Source organism: Anser anser (genome assembly GCF_964211835.1).
Source record: "Anser anser genome assembly, chromosome: 2".
In the NCBI taxonomy this organism is placed as follows: domain Eukaryota; kingdom Metazoa; phylum Chordata; class Aves; order Anseriformes; family Anatidae; genus Anser; species Anser anser.
Genome location: NC_139721.1, coordinates 90,450,769 through 90,474,300, shown reverse-complemented (window position 1 = coordinate 90,474,300; position 23,532 = coordinate 90,450,769). Strand labels below are relative to the sequence as shown.

Here is a 23,532-nt window from a genome sequence, read left to right as displayed (position 1 = left end):
CATGTTTGTGAACATTTGATCTCTGCATAATACTGTCTTTGAAAGATAAGCTTGAGCATTATAAACAGGTGTTTTTTGAGGCTAAGTAATGTGGTGCCAAGTTACTTGGAGCCAAGAAAATTTTAGTTTGGAAGCCTGCAGTGGTAGTTGAGAATTTATGTGCCCATGCTTCTGCTCAGCATATACTCTTCACATAGACAAAGGCTAGGGACAGGGAGAGAAATGTTGCACCAGTGCCTCTGCTCAACGTATATTACACCCTTCACACAGATAAGGGTTATGGATTGGGTAAGAAATATTTCTACAAGCTTTAATCAATGTCCTAAATTAGAGAGTCACTCAGAGCTAGTCAAACCAGTTACCTTCATTTTTATCCCCTGATTGACTGAGGCTTTCTTCTTGATTGCTGGTCTCCTCACTTAGTGTAGTAGGTTTAGTAGCATCAGGCTCTTCGGCCCCTTCTTCAGTAGCACCCTCTAGCACTAGGTGAGGGAGATGGGAGAAAGAGAAAGGGATTAAGTTTCGCTGGAAGACGTTTTAGCAAAGTAAGACTACAACCCCTTAATTTGAGAGCTCCCCCAATGGGTACATAAGTTTGATGATGGAAGCACGTAAACAGAGCCAGCTCAGCGCAGCCAAGTGCCTGCCCCCAGGAGTGTCTGGCACAGGCAGCTGCTGCTGCCTCTGCTGGAAACCAGGCAAACAAAGCGAGGAAACACTCTTGACTTGGTCCCCAGTACTCATCCAGAAAAAAAATAGTAGGAAGAAACAAAAGAGAGAACAAGCCAGCACATCATTGACAGTCGTGATATCTGGTTAGGAGGCTGGAAGAACATTCTGCAGAGAAAGATACAATAAGTAATTTGTTTTCATTCATGAATATCCCACCCTCCTATTTCTCTTCTTGGAGGATTAACATTTACTCCAATAGAAGACTTCATGGTGACCTTATTCCTTCCAGCAGTGGTGAAATGACTACTGAGGTTTCTGGGCCCATTTGGCACATTCCCCACACCCACTGCCCAAGGGCTTTAGGTGAGCTGAAGACATAAGCAACCACCATATTTGCTGACGGAATTTCTCCACGCCCCTTTCTGAAACCACAACCTTATCATGTTATCATTGGGGTTTCAGGAAGGATGCCTGTTCTGGCTGGAGAATGATAGGGCAGTTGAACACCATTTTGAGAGGTGACAGTGAATGATCGGCACAAGAGAAAGAGAGGAGTTCTCGCCTTGTGGCACCCATGCTGACAGCCTCTGAAAAAGGTTATTTGTAATATTGAAAGATAACGATACATTTTTAATGGAGGAATACACCTTTATAACCTTACATGCAAAATAGTTCATTAAGTAAATTAACACACTGTGGACATTTCATAATCTCAGATTTCCAGATTGCATCCAGCAGACTTAATACAAATTTTCCTTTTTTTCAGAAAGCAGAGGCCTTCAGCCTCAAACTGTGGTTAACGGGGTTTCTTCCTTTTAAAACACATGCTCTCTAGGGTGACATGCAAATCTGTCACTCACGTAACACATTCAAATGCTTTCTGAACAGCATCTGCAAATGAGAAATCATAGCATCCTAACTGTTAACATTTTACAGTGTACACCAAAAGGCAGACAAAGAGAAAAGACCCAGCTTCTGCTCTCTTGACTTTTGTCGAGCAGATCCTTATTTCACTCAACGCAAGAAAAAGCAACAGACTCAAGCTCCCTCTGGTTAACTGCCTACCTTCTTGGGAGCTGCACACAGATGAATGGTTTGACACAGTGAACCAGCACAGTCTAGAGCCAAAATGCAGGACCTGACTAAGGCCAGACTCTAAGGCTCTAGATAACATTAACTTCTCAAAACACCATTTTTGGTTTAAGTCTCCAAAAACTGACAAAAAGACCATTTTGATGCTATCCTGAACGATTTAACTTAATTCTTCCCTAGTCATTTTTGTACTTTTCTGCTAAGAAAAACACTGATGTTCCCTATGATGGCAGGGATTGCTTGATCCAAAGAGAAGCCAAGCATCCATCCTTCTGTATTTTCTCCAGCAAGCACAAGAGCTATTGATTTGTTAGGGTCTTTAAAAAAGGTCCATCTCATTCCAGAGCAACACAGTCATTTATTTTTTTCTTTCTTTTTAACCACTTATGTGGTAGCTGGATTAATCCTGAATAGAACAAACACTACAGTTATTTTCAAGACTGGTATAAATATTCTAAGTTGCTGCTGTATCTGCTTAGTACCACCATTTAAAATTATTTGGAGGGATTGTTGTCAAAATTAATGCAAATAAGTGTTTCAGCACTTAAAAACAAACAAGCAAACCAACCAAACAAACAACAAAACAAAACAAAAACAACTCTTCCTTCCAAAGTAGACATATTTTTTTCTCTTTCAGTCAATACCTATAACATTAACGTTACCACTGTTACATCCTGGAAAAAGTTAATCTGTTGTATGAGTGTGAAGACGGGTGTGTCAGCCAAGGTAACTTTAAAATTGCTGAGGATCTTCCCAGAGTATTGGAGTCAGAATTCCTAGTGCTGGTTTTAGCGAGAGTGAAAATGTGACTTTTTCATCAAAAAGAGAAGAGGCAGGCATACAGGCACACATTAACAAACCTACCTTCTGATTTTGAAACACCTGCCAGCCTGCTTTCTGTTCTTCTTTCAGGAGGAAAAGTATGTATTTATGCTATTACAGCCTTTCACAATTTCTGTGAATCAATAGCTATTTTATTTCTGAATCTAAAACATCTTACTGCTAATGCAAACAACAGACCTTGCTTTTAAAATTGTTTTCGATACATTAAAATTTTCCTAATTTATAAGCGGTTGAAAAAAACCTTAAATTCTCCAAAAAAAATAGATACTATTGCTTTTATTTACATATGTATTTATATTTACATATGTATTTTCCATTTTCTTGCACAAAATAAAAATGTGCCTCTGAAACAAAGACAACTGCATGAGCAGCACGCACCAATTTCAGAAGCCTAACTTTCTATTTGCAATAGGATATAGGAACAATAAGGATACTGGGCCAAATCACTCCTTCCTGTGGGAAAACCCATGGCAGAAAGCCTTCAGGCAGGAACATACTGAGAGGTTTCTCTTGCAGATTTTTTTTTTTTTTTTTTAAATAAATGCATCACTGAGGATGGGGAAATGTTTTTTTTCCACAGACCTAAGAAGCCCAGGGAATCCGCGAGGCAGCAACCAGCACGGATGCCCTACACCAGGCTGCCTTCAGGACTGCAAGCCGCCTCAGCTCACAGTGAAGGCCTCAGCTCAGAGGTCGTGCTGATGGAGCCTCCTTCCTCCCTTTCCCCAAAAGAGAACAAAGACCTCCAGGAAAGAGGGACAAACAGGAAACAGGCTGGCAAACAGTGCAGCCTCAGGTTGCATTCAACATCTGACCAAAGCCTCTAGGAAACAGGGAAGTGGTCACGAGCATTCAAGTCATCTTCTACTTTGATGAACCCCCCCCCCCCGAGTCATCCTCTCTTATGAAAGCAGAGAGTGCTAAGACATGTGAGGAGAAAACAAACAAACAAACAAAAAAAAACCACAATACAAAATCCCCACAGCCCTCTTTGCCTGCCATATCAAGAGACCCGGCTCCCTCCACTTGATGCTGTTTCTAAAACCATGTAACTGGGGCAACTGCAATCCCACTGAGAAACCTGAGGGGCCTTCAGCTCCTCCTCCTGCCAGAGGCCCACCCCTGATGCTGCACATAACCAGCTACTGGGAGAGTCACCAGGAAAGCAGAGGGCTCACAAGACAAAAAAAAAAAAGGGAAAAAAAAAAAAAAACTTGTTGCTTCCCATTCAGTCTGTACAGGAAGACACTTGCTAAACCTATTTCCTCCTCTGGGATAAAGTGCGACTCCACTGTATGCTAAAGCTAAGCCCATCAGCAGTTACTTCCCCCCTCTACTTATATGTATTTATTTATATTTAATTTTTTTGTTTAAAGACCACTCTCAACAGTTACATCTGCTTCTCCTTCTGGTGAAGAGCATCACAGATGAAGCAAAAAGGAGAACATGGGCCACAAGGGAAGGAAGAAGAAAGGAGAAGAGATGATGAGTCTTCAGAGTCACAGTCACTTGACTTGCCAGGGAGAGGTGGCTACACAAGCGTGGAGTTGGTACAAATCCCTGCTCCAGTTTGCTCCACTGTCTCTGCACATGAGCTCTCCCTTCGGAATAGATAGGAAGAAATACACAATACAGGCAAGGAGGGGGAAAACCTTGCATGTAGCACAAAGCTGCTCATTGTTCTGCCCTAAAAAAAAAAGTCCACATCAACGTTAAAGTAGAAGCCATGCACTAATTGGGCCGGGGAAAGATTAACACTCTCCGCCAAATACTTTTATTGGTTTCATTAAACATGCCGCAATACGTAGTACAGAACACAGTGGGAGGAGGAGAAATGGGGGAAACAAATGACTGTTTTAGGAATGCACCCCCCCACACACATGCATTTCAAACCACGTTCTCCCATGAGGCCCAAACAGGAATCCTGAGCCTTCCTCATCATTTCCATCTTAGCAATGCTATTAGCTTATTCAAGGCTTTCCCGCTTTTTTTTTTTTTTTCCCTCAGTGGTAGAAAAAAAAACCAAGGATCACTTAAATGAAGGCCAGACCTTCTAGTATACAAATTTAGACAAGAACAGAACTTCAAAGAGGGATATCGCATTTGAATAAACAAAAGTTTACAGTTTACCCTTGAGATTATAATACCTAAGAACTGCTACACCACTTTCAAAAACGTTTCTGATGCACTGGTCTCATACCAAGTTTCTACCCGGAGGAGCAGATTTTCTTCCCAGAGCACAAGGTGACACTCCCAAGCACAAACAGCTACTCCCACCCCCGGAGATGTGCACATTGCCCCAACTGCTTTTTGAATGCGATTTTGCTTCAAAGGTGGCAGGAAGGAAAGAGGGTGAAAATGCGTTGTGTGGGAAGAAAAAAGGGTTAATGCTATTCAAAGACACTGCCTCAAGGCAAAGGAAAACCAAAAGAAGAAAGTTTTCCCAACTGACCTTTTTAATACCAACTCTGCCCTTGCTACTGAAGTGTTGGTGCTGACTCGGCACCCCAGCGGTAGAGAATTATACTGGCAGCGTCACCTCACTGTCACCACTGCTGGAGCACCAGTACAGAGCAGCCTACGGGGAAAGGAAGACAAGCATAAAAAAAAAGACAGTGGCATGGGAATATTTGGTGGTCGTTTGTTCGCTTATTATTTGGAAAAAAACAGACACTAAGAATATTACCCCAATGTTTTTGAACTTGTACCTCTAACTACAATTTTCTTCCAGGGACAATGGGGGTGGACGAAGGGGAAGCCAACAAAACAAACCTTCAAAAACACCAACCAAAGAGAGCTATATCTGTGGAAAGGCACTCTCTGAGCACTAAAAGACAGATTGCTCATCTTCCTACTTGACCTCTTAGAACTACTACTGATACAGTTGTTTTACCTGTGTTAGCATACCTTGCCCTGTAAAATAACCCTATGATCCACCATGGCCATATGCCTCTTCTTATTTAACATAGACACAGACAGATACGCACAGACACTGAATAAACAAGTGAAGCACATGCTCATGGCCATGCCTTAAAGCAGAGCCGGGGAGCACTACCTGTTTGCAGGGCAGGGCAAGGGAGGAAGCACCAAACGAGCAAGAAGACCCCTGTGTATACAGATCATTTTGTACACTGTTGTTACAACACCTAACTGCCAGTCTAAATTTTGAATATTCAAGTATGTTTACTCCTCTGGTTTTATTCCTTCACATGCACGATGAGATATGCAAGCACATCTAGTTTATACGCAGGTTTTGAAATCCATGTCTGGATGACTTATCAAACGTTAGTGGTCCCCAGGACTTTGACTTAGCTGACCAAAAGCATCTCTCATAAAACACACTGGAATTTGAACTCTGTTACTGCCTTAAGTGAACTGCAACTCTGAATCATCATGATACCCTGGTACCGTGCTGATAAAGTCACACTGAAAACAAGGAAGCTACACTAATCTAACAAGCAGATGCTGTACTGGCAAAGAGAGGCTTCCTGGATGAAATTCTCCTATATTTTCCAACTGGTTTACAGCAATACAAGGAGACACCAGGCAGCATTAATATAAGACGCATTCATACCTGTCTCCTTGGCCCCATGCTCAGCTTGCTAACTTGCTAACTTATATAGCACCCCCCCGTTTGTTTCTTTCACAATGGCTGTGTGCTGTGGGAATGGCAGCTCACACAAGAGCCTGTGGTCTTGCTAGGCTAGAAAAGAGAAGCGAGGCACACACTGCTCGAGAGCGAAAGCAAAATCTGACGGCCCCCAGGCCCCTGATGGGAAAGCCTAGTTCTCTGCCAGGAGACTCTGTACCTCCGGGGGTTCGGTCTCAGCCTGCTCGAGCTCCCCTCCAGCATAACTGTGCCCAGGATGGCCACACCACACAATACGCACAGCCCTGCAGGAACTGCAACCCCCCCTTATTTTGTCTGACCAGCTGCTGAAAAATTTTGAGATTGCCTAACGCCTTATCCCTCCTCCCCCATACCAAAGACATGTCTAAAAGCTGTTCCTCATCCTCACCGTTTGTATCAGCTTGCGGGTTAGCACCTGGCCCTCCAGGCAGCCTTTGTCACCAAACTGCAGTCAGCTTTGAGAACTTGTTCAGGCAAAAAGGACACTGAGATTTGAAGGCAGCTTAACAAACTTGGGGCCACGAGAGCTGCTTTCAGACACATGCAAAAAAATGAAGACGGGAAAACAGCGAAGTAATGCAAGCAACTATAAACAGACGTCCCTCCACTCCTTCCCGTGTACAAACGCCCCTCCATCCTCATCCTTGCCGGCTCCCTGTGCACCATCAGGGTGCAAGGAGGCCTCTGGGGAGGGGTTCAACTCCCCGAAATGCGGCCAAGGGAGCACGCTGGGTAAGGCGGGCCTTCGGCGCTACCTAGAGCGTCCCCTCCCCTGCTCCCTCCCCGCGTGCCGAGCAGGGACACAAAAGCAATACTGTCTGTCCTTATAAGCTCTGCTTTGCATGTGTTCAGCAAGCTAGGACAGCTGTGTGGACAGCTCGCAGAGTTCCAGGAAGTTGATGTGTTTCTTGGCTTCGACTCCAGTTTATTTGCCTTAGATGAAGTGGCGACCCAAGAAAGTCCCTTCGCATCCCCCCGGGTGGGCAAGCCGCAAGACGGTGGCGTGCCTTGAGACACAGCGCAGGGTCTCTCCTCTGACCGACAGGCCTTCCCCAGCCCGGCCACCGCAGCTCTCCCTTGGGCCGGGGCTGGCTTGCATCCCGCTGGGCGAGGAGACACCGTGGGACGTGGTGCAGGAGAGCGTGGGAGCCCGGGACTGCGATCCCCCAGCAGAGCCTGGGCCTGGAGGACCCAGCCCCGAACGCATGAGCGATGCCGGGCTGGTGTGAAGGAGAGGGCAGGTTGGGCAAGCAGTGCTGCACCGTCTGCTGCAACAGACACTACCCAAAAGGAGCTGAGGAAAACCCAGGAAAATTTAGCGGCGGGGGAGCCCGAAATGATGACCAGCAGGCACCCCTCGGCTTTGCATGTCCCCCTGCTGAGATGGGATGTGTGCCTCAAGGAGCTGAGCCCCTCCAGCAGCCCTTAGGGAAGCAAAACCGCACTCGCTGCTGCTGCTGCTGCCTGAGAGAGGGGTAAGGGATGTAAAATGAGGAAACAATCTGAAGCGTAGCAAGTAGAAAGCCCTGTGGTTTTTTTTGTTGTTTTTTTTTCTTTTTACATTTTTGCCTTGCGCTGAGAGGAAGAATCACAACACAGCCAAACCCAGTAAACTTAAAACCCTGGGGGAAAGAAACAAACAAACAAAAAAAGCTATACATTGATGTGCCATAACCTAGACAGCTAAGCAAGCACTGTGCTGAGAGAACAGGATGCTTTCCCAAGAGTCTGAGGGGTGAGCTAGACGGACTGCACTTGGGAAAGCCAGATGGAAAACATTTCAGAGTAAGAGAGAAGAAAAGCCACCTCCCCTCCAGCCAAGGCAAACTGCTGCATCCCTCAACTCCGATGAAGAAAAGGATGCAAGGACAGGGTGCGGGCAAAACGGGACGCTCAAGTCTGCCGGGTAGCTGTGACGGAGGTGCTGGCATCCCTGACAATATATGGCCAGTCTAAACCACGGGATGTCTTGTCCTTTTAAGGTGGGCCAAAAGCAAGCATCTGTGCAGCAGCAGCACAGCACGAGCCTGCAATCAATAGCCCCTGGTGTCACTTAAAAAAAACAGGGGCTTCTGTGCCTTACCAACTGGCTGTGCAGATGCCCAGGCACCCACCCGGCGGGGAGACAATCAGTCTGGTTGTTCCTCCTCGCAGCATCACAAAAGAATAAGGAACAGTAACAGCGAGAGGAAGAAAAGCCACGAAACACCGCCACTGTGCCGCTCGCTGGCAATCGGTGCCTGCAGCTGTTGGGGCAGGGGGGGCGGCCCGGCCCCGGCCCTCGCCCCAGCAGCCCTGATGGCCAACAGCTCAGCCAAGGGCAGCTTCGGACCCGCAGTTCTGGGCGAAGGTCCCAGGCAAAGCTCTGAAGGAAAGTGGTAGGAGAAATGAGCAAATGTTTTGCTCCTTCACGCCTGTTCTTCGCACATAGCTGGAGCTGTGCGTGTGCAGCAGGACAGGTTTGGAAAGGATTAGAGAGGCAGGATGAATCACACAGAGGAAGGCACAGAAAATCTCCTGTGCCAGTGCCCTGTTTCTTGCGCAGCACCCTGGTTACAATCCTCTTCCTCCAGGGACGGATTTAAAGAAGGCTTCACTGAGACAAGTTTATATTTTTTATAAACTGAAAACAGGGCATGCTAAACCAGGAAAAGACATTTTTCTTTTGCACTATGTACTGCATGGAGTTTCACCACTGTAAGTGCATCCACACACAGCAACATTCCTTGTGTAGGCAAGCCCAGAGGGGACAGCATCAGCTCACTTACTGCATCCTTTGCAGCCTGACAGTGCTGGTTGTGAGACAGGCGCCAGCACACTCCGCATGCAGCACCTTACCAGGTAGCATGCCAGAGTACTCTACACCTCACAAGGTAACAAAGTAAAATGATGCGCAACATGAAAAGAAAGATGGAAATTACAGGGATTAAAACTCATTTCCTGGTGGTGGTGTTGTCAACCATCACAATTTTATCACGAGCCCTGAAAAAATCTGATGGTATTACATTACTGCACAAGAATCTCAAACTTTTTTTTTTTTTTTTTAGGCAAAAGTTCTAGTTTTCCGGGTTGTGGAGAAAGGACAGAAACATTAGATGCTCAACAAAATAAAAAAACAAACCAAGGTGAATGGTTTTGTATCTTAAAGGCTCAAGCTTTTAAGGATAATCATGACCTCAGATGCTAAACCTGAATTAACACACAGATATCAACATGGAGTCCTTTCTTTGTACAGTGCGTTTTGTACCCTGTAACATATACCCTCCAAAACGAAAATGGCTTTTTTTTTTTTTTTAAGGAACAGAATCGCTACATCTCGGCATGTTTCTAACTTTTTATTTAAAAGCCAACACAGCTGCACTCTAATGCTACTTAAAGATGAGAGCCTCCACCAAATTACCAAACTCGTTTTAAGCAGAAAGGGATTCAACATGCAAATGTTTTGCAGAGAGAATGATTCAAGAGTTTGCAGCTCTTCTTGCTGCTCTTTTCCAGGGAGCATGACTTGCTGACAGGATTAACTACTGCCAGGCTCACGAAGCTGGGAGACAGCTGCCACATGGCAGCCATTTATTACAAAGCTCCACTTCTCTAAAGTTAGGAAAGGCAGACGATTTCATCTGTGTTATCAGCAGGGTTCCTCTGCTCCACAGGCTTTAGCGACTAGGCTTTTTCTAAACAAACACCTCCTTTTCTCCCTCACCTTGTTAACATCATTATCTTCCTGTCTTCTGTATCTGGTCAGCACAGGAACTATTCCCCCATCACACTTTCCAAACAAACAACAAAAAAATCTATAACCAAGACAATTTAAAATGTTCAAACACACACACGCTGAAAGAGAGTTTTAATTAGAAGGTTTTAGTTTGACATTTTAGGAGGGAAAACCACATGTCACAAGTAGGAAAGAGAGATGTGCTGGAGCAAAGGGAGTCACAAGTGTTCTGCACAACCCTCATTCCTTTTAACGTGAGCCTCCAGTGCAATATCCAACACAACTACACAGCTTTTCCATGAGCAAGACAACCTGTAGCGCTCCTCATATCCCCACACCAGGCAGACCCTGCACAGACCCACAAGCCAAAGCCACCCTCCTGCTCTGCACTGCATGAGACCAACAGGTTTTAAGTCAACCACCTTTTACAATCTGCTAAAGACCAGAAACACATATATGCCATCTGCATCATCTCCATGTGATACTAAGTTTAGATGACCATAGGATGCCGTTCTCCCACTATTTTCAATCAGAGCCAAGAGATACAAGCTAGGTGTTCAATTTTACCTGGGGTGTTCTAATTCAATGTTTGCCACAGGTGCCAGAGTACCAGAAATCACTCAAACTGGGGCTTATTGCCTCCTGATGGTGAAGGAAGAACCCAGCCTTAAGAAAAATGCCTCTCCCCATCACTGATGAACAAGTTGCTGCAGCCCTGTGCGCACACCCACCAGCTTATACCAGCTGGGCTGGTAGCCTCCAGGGTTGTTTGTGGAGCTCTAAATTCTGAAACAGTGTTTGCTTCTTGTTTTAGTTAGGTAAATTAGTTACAGCAGTAGATGGTGCTGGCAAGCAGGCAAAGCTGAGATCCTCACAGGAGAGCCAGCAGGAAAAATTTAAACAGCAGAACTACTTGTCAGTGGTATTCTTCAGTACAAGTTTTCATTCTATTTTGAAATAAACACAGTGAAACTAACCTGTGGGAGGTGCTTCCTGCACACTGACAAAATGAAACAGCATCTGTCAATTTTCATAGAGTGCAACACACACGCCAAACTAGAGCACAGAAATCCAGATCTACAATTTTTATGGAATTCAGAAGTCCCTCAGCTTTATCAGATGAGTACAAGAAGCCTCCTCAGAAAAGACATCTCTCTATCTAATCTGAAAAAGATGCATACTAAAACCAAGAATTGCCTACGCACTCACAAACATAAATCCCCCTTCATCCACAACTGCATCCAGCTGCTCACCTTCTACGTTCCTTGTAATATAGCTTTTGCTCTGGGACTTTAAAAGCCTAGCAGGCATTTCAAAAGGATTTTACAAAGTACACAGGCCCGGCCTTGTAAAAGCTCATAAGGACTCCATGGAGGTCATCATGGAGCTTAGACAGTCTGCAAACAGCATAATCCATGTGAGGTGGTGAGGTAAGGAATGACCAAAGTTGGGCGGATAGGCCTGAAGACTTCTGCAGCAACTGGCTCCTCCAACACTGCTGTAGCCCCTGGAGGAAACGCCTGCTGATCTTCAAAGCTCTTCAGTGGGAACAGTCTTAAGTTTCCTGAACACAAGCATTCCGGTGGCAAGGCCACAAGCCTCGTACACACGCAGAGAAAAACACAAAATCAAAGTTAAAAAAAAAAAAAAAATCCACTAAGGTTAATAACTGCAAATACCAGCAAGACTGACTCTCTATTCTGCAATAAGCTGTCAGATCCACCCAGCAAAGTTTTGATGCTCCTCGGCACCACAGCCACAGAGATTAGGTAGCAGCTTACAATCTCTGCAGCTTTCTTTTGTCTATCATGGGCACTGCTCCCCATATGTAGACTTCTGGAATGCAATACTCAGTTGTTCAGCCTAAGAGGGATGCTGCAGCCTGTAGGTGCACAAGGTATCCACTGTAACTCTGCCAAGACCACTGCAGTGTAGACCCGCAGGCAGAATTTTAGGTACAGCCCTCAGTTGGCTGACGGGCTGCACAAGTGAGTATGAGTAAAGGGGAGTCTGGACACCTGCACACTGCAAAGAATTGCAGGAAGTTTATTTCAGGAAAGCTGGGAAAAAAAAAAAAAGGAAAACAGACAAAATTGTGAACAGGTTTCTTCACTAAGTGAAGTTTCAAGTTGCTATTCCTCCAGCCAAAAACGTCTGCTTCTGGTCCAAAATCATTCTTCTCTTCCAAAAACACAATTTCACTGCTAGTGCTTCACACATTACCATCAAACAGATGACACAGACAATTCTTCCCACAATTTATGTATGAAAAGGGCAGCTTATTTCCTTCTGCTCACTCTCATTGACTTGTAAGATTGCACACCAAAACATTAATTTGGAACAAAGTAGTATGAATTACGCAAAGGTTCAACCCGATTCTCTAGCAGTTGTAGACATTAACCATAGAAAAAAAATGACCAACAACACGCGCAAACAAAAAAAAATCGACCAAGTGACCTGTGCATCCACTCATGGCCACCCCAATTCTACAGAAGAAGAGCAACAGTTCACTAAGTGGAACCTTGACCAATTGCTTTCACTTGTGCACACATAGCAAAGCAACATTAAATTATCATAATCAAACTTGTGATACTGAAATTCATACTTATTTTCATGAGTGATGTTCCCACATGAACATTTTCTCAGTCATATACATACACACCCACACAGCCATTTTCCTTTAATTCTGAAAATGAAATCACCTTGCTTTACAGTTTTAAGCCAGTCCATATTATGGCAATATATATATGTTTACACTAATCTTGCTGAGGTCATTTAGGATCTATTCCATGACAAGCGGTAAACAAGAACAAAAGTGTTTTAAGAGAGCCAAAAAAGAAACAATAATCATTGGAGGTGGTTCTTTGAATGGGGTACAACTCTTTAAAGGCACAAACTGTATTGCTACCTAACTGACGGATCTCATCCTCCAAACTTCACATAAAATGGATGTTAATTCCAAGCAAAAGTAAAGGATGAAGAAAACCTCAACACCAGAATTCACACTTTCACTCAGATACTAAATAGCAGGAGCTATTTTCCACTTCCAGTTCAGACATTATTACTCTGTATTGTTTTATAAGCCTTATGAAGCTCAGCTGTTCAGTATAAAGAGGTACATGGGAAGAAGTTAAGAAATCAGCAGCAGTCTCACCTGTTGAGCAGAAAAGGGCATATCTGAATGAGTTAAAACAAGAAACTAAAAAGAGAAAGAAAAAAAAACACCAGTCAAATAAATAATTTTTCACGGTAAGGTGAAAAACTTTTCTCAGCCTACCCACCCATTTCACACATGGTAATGTGGAACTACCATTCTACCAAAAATTAGAAGACAGTCACCGGATTTGTTTCCCTCGTTCGTTCATCTGAACTTCAAACAGGGTTTCTGAAGCTAGAAGATTTTACCAGCCCAACTTACTGACAGCTGAAGACAGAAATGAGGCCTTTCCTCATTTGTTAGGGTCTTGCATGACACAGAGACTATGGAGGTAGACACTTTCATAAACAGAAGCAGCGGCAGCAACATGTTCAGCATATTTTGCACCGAACTTGAAATGTTATTCAATACAGATCTAGCAGAAAAAAATATGAAAGCTGGCAACTTCAAAAGTTCCTCAGCAAATACAGCCCTTTAAAACTCCCCACAAAACACTAAAGCATGGATAATTTCTGAAATAGCAAGGTCTTTAAAATAAGCAAGCTCCTGAAAGGGTGGGGTAGTTGGGAGAGTTATCACACCTCTGGGGGAAGTCAGAGGCTCTATCTTGGCAGCGTTTCATTCCTTCATATACCCAGGGGACTGATTAGTTCATGATAAGCAATTAGGCACCCCGGGGAGGCCAGTTAACTGTCTTACCAAAACAAAAAGGCTGCACAACTGTAAGTCTCACTAGATTAAAGAATCACTATCTGAAGAACAGCAAATTTGTGTTTGTTCCCTTCTACTGCAACTAGCAAAGATTACATTTTGCCTACATATGGCACACACAGATCTTAGAAATCCCAAATTTGAGCACGTACTTGCTGCTAAATTGGTAACAAATGCTCTGAAGCATTTTCTTTCCCAAGACACCAGTGCTGTGATGCAGGAAAAAAGGGGGAGGGATGGAGGGGAGGAACACAGTAAATAGTGATTAGAAGACTTGAAATAGTAATCTCATTCAGTTAAATTTGTTTTCCTCATTGTTAAAATAGTGCCCAATCAAGAATAAGCTGCAGAAAGCGGAACCTGGAAAGGCCGTACGTGGGAGGCTCCTGCTCACTGCGAGGCACCTATGTATGTCAGGATCTTGCCCATGTTAAACATTGATCTCCGGTGAAGCCGAGGGCCGAATTTGCGTTTCACCTGCCAACTGATGTAAAAGCTCCAACAAACACCAGAATGACGATGCTTCTGACTTACATCAGGCCCAACATATTTCAAAGTACTTCGACAGCTTAAAATATGAAGGAATGCTTTTCAATAAGATGACCCCCTGTTCTTTTCTGTCCTTTTATCTTTTCTTAACAGTTTGCCATCCAGTGATAGGAGGGAACCCCAGCTGCATAGCCTGAGCTTTTATCTTCTGCTGACCATGCAACAACACAAAGCTCAGTGCTGGATTTCCTGCTGCTTGCCTAAAAGGGCTGTTCAGCTTGTTTAAATATTACTTGCCTTGGGAGCCTTGGAGTTGTGCCCAAGCACTGTACTGTATCTTCCCAGCATCCATTTCAGCATGTACTTTAAAGGTCTTTAGGTTCGATGTACTATGCTCTCCCTCGCTACAGGAGGAGCCTGATGCCTCTAGAAAAAAATAAAACCCATACAACTCCTCTCTCTCTCACTGTTCCCCCCATTAATCCCCATGCCTCATTCTGTTACACAGCTAACAGAAGTCCCTCTTCATCCCAAAAGCATGCAAACATATTTAGTTCAGTAAACTGAACCAATTACAACCAAGGCAAAGACATTCTGGTATGAAAGGCCACAGCTAGGAAGAAATCAGATGCCATGTATCACGTACAGCAAGCTATTAATGCCCCGTCAGCAAACAACCGAGAAAGTACAGTACCAAAAGTAGGCTTTTAGGCTGAGCTGTGGTAAAGCAGCCTCTTGACGTGCTAAATTTAAGAAGTCTCCACAGTGGATTTTAGAAGTAAGAATCTTCAGACAGGACCTTCTCAGAATTTGTGAATTTAACACGAAGTCGCTTTCTTTCCTAGTTCAGCGTGGTGATGAAAATAAACTGTGGCTTTTACAAAAGCAAGTAAGGACAATCAGCCTTTGCAGATTCTTTCAAAACCCCTCATTTTCACAATTACTGTGCCGCTGAGAGGCTGAGTTCTGGCTACAAGGTCAGCAGCAAGATAACCTTGGCCAACTGAGAAGATCTGCATCAGCCCAAGCAGGGCGCGAGGCGGCCACCCATGCAGCCACCCCGCAGGCCTCACTGCTAAACCGCCGATACGGATGGAGGAGGAGATGCAAATCCATTTCAAAATCTATTTGTGGAAGTCATGGACACAGACGTGCCAATAAGAAAAAACTGTAGCCAATACCGATTGCAAGAACTGACCTGTAAGAAGACGTCTCTCTGCTGAGATGCAGGAATACATGTACCCCACACAAGCTGATTTAGAACTACAGCTGCAAGGAAACTCAAGGTTAGAAGTGGAAAACTGTTTTTAATCCATTCTGCTTTGCCTCAGACTGCAGAGTACAGGCTGATTTAACCTGATGTAAGCCACGGCTGTCATTCAGAAGGAGAGACAAGCCAGTCCTCACTTCACCCCTCAGCTCCAGCTACACCTTCCCCCTCCAGCATTGTGCCAGTCCTGGCATTTGAACAGCCGCACAGTGATCTGGGATCATGGAATTGGTCACACTGTTTTGGGATGTGTGGTTTTTGGGGGGTTGTTTTTCTTTATATATGCACAGACATACAGTTTCATCAACAGCCTTCAAACAGGGTAGCTGAAGCATCGTCAAATTACACCCTCTATTTGAGTGCGGGATGAGAGACCTGAGCAAGAATGTTGTCTGTAACTCTATTCCTGTGGTGCAGCAGTACCAGGGAAAGATGAAAAGATGTCGTGGAATGAACTCACTGCCAGCTCCATCTGCAGTCCCTCCTCCTGCTCCTCCTCTCTCCCTTTGCTCCAGCTCGGAGTTCGTTTGCAGTCCTTCTGCCACTGAAGAAAACTCCTTCCACTTAAAAATCTACCTGAAGTTCAGCTCTCCAATTAAACACAGTGAAAAGAATCTCACAATAAAATGAACTATGACAATTAAAATGTCTGCACTGCATCTCTCCATGGAATCCCTGGAAGAGGGGAGCAAGAGAGCAGGAGCAGTCCCAGGCAGTCAGTTAGTCATTTTCTACTTGCCTGTCCAATCTCTCCCAAATCAAGGACTGGGTGTACCTTTTGTGCAGTGCTAAGCACAAAACAAACAGAAGTCTACAATATCTCCCTCTGGCCTCCCTCAAATTTTTCAGGGCTGAATAAAACTGCATTTTCAACCTTTTTTTGCTTGTAAACCTCTGTAAATGACCCCTTCCCCATGCACAAAGATGAAGTTATCCCCCTCCAAAAAAAGTACAACTCACGCTTTGCTAAGCCACATCAGTAACAAAGATGAAACAGTCTGCCACCACGTGCCACCACATGTCTCAACCAGAGCTACAGAGTACCTGGTAAGTAGGGCAAACTGCTCACCTGGAGTTCTCAGGTATTTTAGAAACAATATTTACAAACCTTGGACCCTTGGACTTAACGTGCAGCACGGTGGGAATGGCACACATGCTCCCACACCGGCAGCATGACCACCTCCAGAGAGCGGCATTTATTGTACGGTGCATCACCTCAAGGGGATGGGATGGGACAGAAGTTGAGAAAAGAAACTAAAGCTGCATGGAGAAAGGACGTGTTGCCTGGCTGCATGTCCTCAGGCGCTGCTAGCTCACATTGCTTGCACCATCTGATCACTCAAAGCTAAACATGGAATGTAGGTAGCAAGTCATAACGCTGTGCAGGGCTGGAGACGTGACCCATCAGCTGTTTCTGCATTATAATTATTGCACTGGGGTACAGCAGGACCAAAAGTTTGCCTGCGCAAATTTCTGTGACATTTTAATTTGTTAAAAATAACAATAGAGGCTGCATACCACTTACAGATTTGAGATTACACTTGCTTCTCTGCAGGCCCAGCACACCCTGTTTAAGTCCTCAATCCTCCAGACAAGTGGAGGGACCAGAATTATTTTGCTTTAATCAAAACAGCATTAAGAAATCAGATTTCACAGGGCTGTGATCTCTGCTCCCCAAAACAGAAAGGAGTTTCAATCAAAGAAAGCAGTGCTCCTGAACCATCACGCTCTGCATTTCTAAACAGACTTGGTCATTTCCCCTTCAAGCCACTTCTGCTCCCATGCTTTCTCTCGCTCTCATCTTATTTTTAAAGTTTCTGCTAGTAATAAAAATAATTAAAAAAAGAAAACCTTGTTGCAATACCATCGTTTCCTTGTATTATCATATTCTCTAGTGAACTTATTAATTTTCAGAGTGATCTTGACCCTCAGCTCCCATGGGCCTCAAGTGATGCAAACGGTTTCTTTCAGCTCTTCCTCCATTTTATTTTTGTCCTAACATGCACTGACTACAAGCACAGAGCTAGGTTTTGCAACCTTGGACTGAAAATGCAAATATCTTCACTGGTACAGCTGGAAAGGAACACTTAAATTTTAAGCAATTGGATTGTTACTTTTACATGTTCAGAATTAAGCAAAGCCCAAACTGTACAAGTAATTTAAACCAATACATATTCAACATGACTTACTCTTCAGGCTTTGCCCTACGAGTGAAGCTTCAGTTATTAAGAACACAATTTGTCACACTGTAACATTAATTTTAGTATGACAAGTCAGCAGAGAAACAACAACAAAAATTGTATTAAAACAGACCAAGAACCTGCAGCAGTATGCGGACAAACCGTTTATGTTAAATGAAATGTTACAGGCAATGTAAACCTTGATAGCACAGTCCCTTTCCAAACAACTGCAGGCCAGAGGGATGCTTTCAAGATACTCACAGCTACTTAAAGCTTCCCATTTGAGCATGGACTCCCTCTGCCCACCCCTTCACCAAAACAACTGAACAAACACGTTAGCACTTCTAGATAAAGGTGACTTCAAAGCAAAATGCTTGTGAGGTCTGAATACAAAGGGATACTCCCCAAAATTCAAAGCTGCCATTTTTTGCAAGAGCAGAGATGTACTCAGATGCAAGGTGGCTATCAGGAAGACAGCAGGAAGGGAAAAGTACAGCAGTAAGCTACAAACGTACCCTTGCAGGTCAGAAAAGCACACTCGCGGCTAATAGACCAAAACTTCTGTTAGCACCAGAAAAGCACCCATCTCTAAGAAACCACTTCCTATCCGATTCTCCCCATCCCCTCCCAGACAGCCTGCTCCCTATTGTAATTCAGAACAACCAGGCAACTGATCTCTAACCATCCATCAGAAGAATTGGCTAATACAATGTCACCCGGCCTACCACATGAACAAAAACCACTAACGATTCAAGCCGGTGGTTAACTGCACGTTTTTGCTTTACTGACGGTATTGCACCGACGAGGGAGGGTTCCCTTGCCTTTCCACATACGCTGCTCTCTCAGAAATCCGCCCTGCACAAACTCAGATTTACAAATATGTATACAAATACCCTACACATTTGCTTCCACCTGGTGGATTACCAGAGACTGAGAGGATGGCGTTTTTTAGAACAAACACGTAAACCCACCTCTAAGATTAGATGCATGGTAATTCTGTGGGCAACGGTGGAGGGGAAGAGTGGTTGGGTTTTTTGGGGGGAGGGAGGAGGTTGCAAGAAAAGGAATACAAATCGCTATTTAACCCCTTTTCAAACTCATTTTTTTCTCTCTTGGAAAGCAAACAAAAAAGTGATTTTTCTTTCCTTTTGATGAGTTTCTCAAAACAGAGAAGGACACAGCTATTCAATACTGCTCCTGGTGCTTAATGTGAATAAATGTCTTCAATCAAGTGTCTTGTCAAAGAACGTACAGAATACTCTTTCTGCTGTGTCTACTTCCATAATCAAGCAATAAAGGAGTTATTTTTTAAAGTGTATATTAAAACACACACTATACACATATACTGCATATAATCAAAACAAAAAATAAAATAAAATCCTGAACTGATTTATTAATTGCTAGCCTTAGCAGTGGAAACCAGGGGTTCTTTTAACGCTTCAGCAAAGCAAATGAAACAGATCAGGGAGTGTCCTGAAATACTCTCTGCTGCTAAACCTTTTGGACCTAGTTTCTAAAAACTACAATACCTGCAAATGCAGCTTTGCAGTCACTTCCAGTTCCGTTTTCATATGCATATTTTTAGACAGCAGCCGCCTTCGCCCTGTGCGTGCAGCACCGGTGGTATCTCATCCTCTGTGCTCTCAGCTCCTTTTTGCTCCTGACTGGAAGTGAAGGTGGTGAACACTTCTGCAACCTTCCTCTGTTTCTCTCTCGCACCCACAGCAGCTCAGGAAGATGTAGGCAGGCCATTGCAAACCACACTGCAGGGCTCATAACAAATCAAGGCCTCGGCCTTGCAAATGAATTCATACCAACAGGCTCCTTCTACGGGAGAGACCCATTAACATCAACAGAAGCTTCTAATTGGCATGGCTAAAAGGTCCCTGGGCAAGCTGCGGTCTGCAAGGGAGGGCTACAGGGCCCGTCCATCATCAGGCTTATTTACGTCATGTGCCCAGGTATTTATGAACTCCTGGGCCTCTGTTCTAATTTAAGAGACCAGCTGTGTTTGGCAAGGTGTGCAAATCTCACCAGACAACTTTCAAGCTACCCTTACTCCATATGGAACGGAAGTGCCTATAAAGCTCAACACATCCACGAGAAGCACATTGTCATCTTACACCAGCAAACCCCTCAAACAGAAATTCTATACCCTTATGTCACAGCGCAAGAGAAATATTTGGGCATTCACCACATTTTTTGCTAGTGAAAGAGCACGCAGATACACAGGTACACAAGACTGCTAACTTGATAAGGGGCTAGGTTGCCAACTTGAGTATTCACAGAGCTGAACCAACTTAATCCAGTCTGGGGTCAGAGGGACTAGAGGATGCTTGGCTTTCATCATCCCTTTTTCCCCACACATATTACGACAGATGTTAGGAACAGAACACACCAGACTAAGCGTCACTGCTGACACCTCTGCTAGCTTATTCAACCATTAGCTGTAACTGCAACCTCCCACCCCCTTCCGAAATCTCAGTGCTCCCGCAGTAGTGCTTTAAGGACTAGAAAAAAGATCAGACTTTCTCCTCCTTTTTAGGTATTCTTGGTTTGTTTTGTCTTCTTTCTATTAAGAAAAGAGAGGTCACAAAAGAGAATTCAAAACCCGAAGTTACTTTTCCCTTAGTTGCATTCTTAAAAATGACTGAAGGATTTTATTATTTTTTTATTACTTGTTTTTCTTTCAAACAAAACAAATGTGGCCTGAAGCTAAACACCTGAAATGCGGTGTTTCAGTGCAAATGGTTAAAGCTTGGTAGAACTGTATGCAAGTGAAAACATGGCTTGTAATAAAGCTGCCTGGTGATCTCCAATTGAAAATACTCCTGGCAGCCCAGCTTCTTTCATGCAGAGGAACTTACCACCATTCTCCACTCCTGTTCCTCATGGCTCTCCCAGTATACCTGGAAATTAGGAAGCTAACTAAGCTCCCTAAAAACTGGTTAGGTCAGTCCCTGTCAATCCCATTCCAAACCAGCACAAGTGGACAGTTCAACCCCTTCTCAAAAGATGAAATGAAGTCTTGGACTCCACTGGTGGAACTGCCATCAAACATCAAAAATATCTTTTTTCCTCAAGTCCAGTTGCTGTCATAGCCCCTCATCTCAAGAGAGATTTTCAATGCATTTTTGGCACTTGCTGACTTTAAGCCCATCGGAAAAACTCCACTCATGGTTGTTCACGAGTCAGAAAATGTTTGCTTGGAAAAGCAAAGCAGAGAAAAGCTGCACTTCTCTCACAATCACTCGATTCCAAGAGCCACAGGCTTTAGCACTGCCAGTTTCCCATCTCATTAAGTGTCTTGCAATACTTATTTTGTAATCGTTTTCCATGCTGTCTACACAAAAAGCTATCTCGGAAGCCATAAGAACTACATTCCTTACACGTGGACCCTTTCCAGATTCACCCCAATACTTTCTGTGCTTAAGGTCCTATACATTCATAGATCATTCCAGACCCAGCAGTTAATTCGTTTTCAAGTTGTCTTAATTTTGAGGTTAAACACTTTTTAAACTTCTCCATCCCTGATGTTCCCTTAACTCTTTCAGGGAAGTCTGCCTCCCGAATTCTCTCAGTTCACTGTTGCGACAATGCCACTACAGCATCCCAACTTGCCCTCTGATAAACCAGAGCCAGTTTGCATTTTCATACACGCGGAGTGCCATTTGCATTAAGTACTACATACGCAGCACCTTTCTTTCCAAGAACTTTTGAGTGAGAAGTCACTCATTTTCCAGTTTTCCCTTTTCATCTCCTTCAGGACATGGACACTTCTTCCCCTTCTCTCCTCAGCACTTCCAGTCGGAACGACCACAGCTCGCGGCCCCCTTGGGAGATGGCAAGGCCTTCAGAGTGCCACTCAATGGCTGTTAGCTACCAGCCTCACCAAGGTTTGGACAAGACACAAAGCACACACACTCTTCCAAAAACTTTGAAACCCAAATGCAAATTCTCTGCCCATCATCTTGAAGGCCAGGCAACAGAAATGCTAGTAAAGGATGTCCCAGTAAGAGAAGTCCTCAGCTAGCTGTCTGAGGGCTCAAGACTAGTCCTTGGGAGGAGAGGACAGAGACGCTGCCACCACTGGTGGAACATACGGGGCTTCTGAACACCTCCCCCCCTTAGCTTCTCCACAAGATCTTGTCCTGCTGGCTGGGCCCCACATCCACCTCACCACAGCCCTTACCTCTCTTTGACCTAACGAATGAATTATAGCTGAGCACCACTAATGGTGGCTTGAACTCACATGGACAGTGTGTGCGCCCTCTTCTCTTCCTCCAGCTATGCCACAGACATTCTGGGGCTCAACAGTACAAACTCAGAGTTACAACAAGAAATAAACCGGTAGTCACTTCCCGAGGTCAGAGTGTACCTACAAACACAGGCACACAATGCAATGCACAAACATTTATTTTCTCTGCATACTTTAATGTCCTTGGAAAGCTTTTTTAAGAAAAGGAAGAAAAGAAAGAACAAAAAAAGCCCTGTCCTTCCAATTTCTGTGCAAGGAGCAAGTCCTCCAATACTCCCTTTGTGTGCTTAGAGCCCTGTAAGCTGCCAGAAATAGTTGAAGGATGGGGGGAGAAGAAAGATTTCTGTGATGAATCCTCCTTTTCAAAAGGTTTTAGAATTAACTGTATGATCAAACAGATGTAGTGCATTGCTCAAATCAATATGAAAACTCAAAATGTAAACTCTTTCAAAAATCGGTACGGCTTTAGGTTTTCTCCTTCTACTTATTTACAGTTTCGACAGGAAATGATGAATTGTTTCCCATAGAATAAAATGAGTTTTCAACTTCAAGATACAATTTCATACAGGACCTTTGCATCTTTTCAATGCATTCATATCACAGACTCTATGGTACAAACACGAGGATGCATATCTGCAAGGTTCATAATCATACCTTTGCATCAAAAAGGTTACAGACCAATCTAACTGAAGGTTGTTTTCTTTTAATACATACAATTCTGTATCACTCAACCCATCTGCAATCTGTAGTACTGATATCATTTTACACAGGAGACAAGAGGAGCCACATTTCTCCCTCAACCAGAAGCAGCAAATGCACGGAAGTTAACACAAAACCAGTCACAGATGCAAGAATCAGGCCTTCAGGATGGTGCACTACTGTCTCCTGCATGGTTAATTTTGATGAGCTTGTTGAAGCACAGTCTTTAGCCAAGTGCTTTTTCATACTAACTTATCCATAGAGCAGAGATGATTAATCATCATTTATTACTCACCTTCTGGCAACACCCACTTTACACTAGGCACCATCCAGACTCATCAGGAAGACAGTCCCAGTCTGATGGTTCTGCGATAAAAGGGAGCCATAGAAACGAGACCCGATCCCAATGGGCAGACTACTGCAGACACCAGCAGTACTCCACACAGCTACCAGGCTCTGCCAGAATAAAGCTGCTCACAGGATACCTTAAGCACACATGCAATTCTTTCAAAAAGTGACAAGGTATGTAGTAAATACACCAGCTGTACCTACTTTCACTGCCTGCCAACTCCTACGGGTGTTACGGTACAAATAATTCTTATGAAAGGATTTTGCTGAAGAGAGATGGTGAATCTTCACAGACTTATCGCAGCAGTTAAATGATCAGAGCACCTCACTTGGTTACAGTACGTAGGAAAGTAGTTATTCTCTTCTTCTGGAGCATTAGTAACTTCTCAAACAAAGAAGCCTGATTGAGGCAGACAGTGAGGGGCTTATCAGCTTAGGAAATTGGAAGGATGGTCCAATTAACTGCC

The 23,532-nt window shown here is 44.0% G+C and overlaps 1 protein-coding gene across 14 annotated transcripts in view; it reads right to left on the bottom strand.

Annotated features, from left to right (window-relative positions):
* Nucleotides 1-23,532, bottom strand: part of RREB1 (ras responsive element binding protein 1) — a 124,450-nt gene that overhangs the window by 67,700 nt on the left and 33,218 nt on the right. For 8 of the 14 annotated variants that reach the window (XM_083826181.1, XM_083826187.1, XM_083826186.1 and 5 more), the window contains one exon: nt 363-482. In XM_083826181.1, coding sequence (XP_083682307.1) covers nt 363-482 — 120 coding nt within the window. Of the gene's footprint in view, nt 1-362; nt 483-5,059; nt 5,186-6,626; nt 6,766-23,532 lie in introns of those variants that run through there. The other 6 variants (XM_083826189.1, XM_083826182.1, XM_083826192.1 and 3 more) reach the window with 2 other exon arrangements.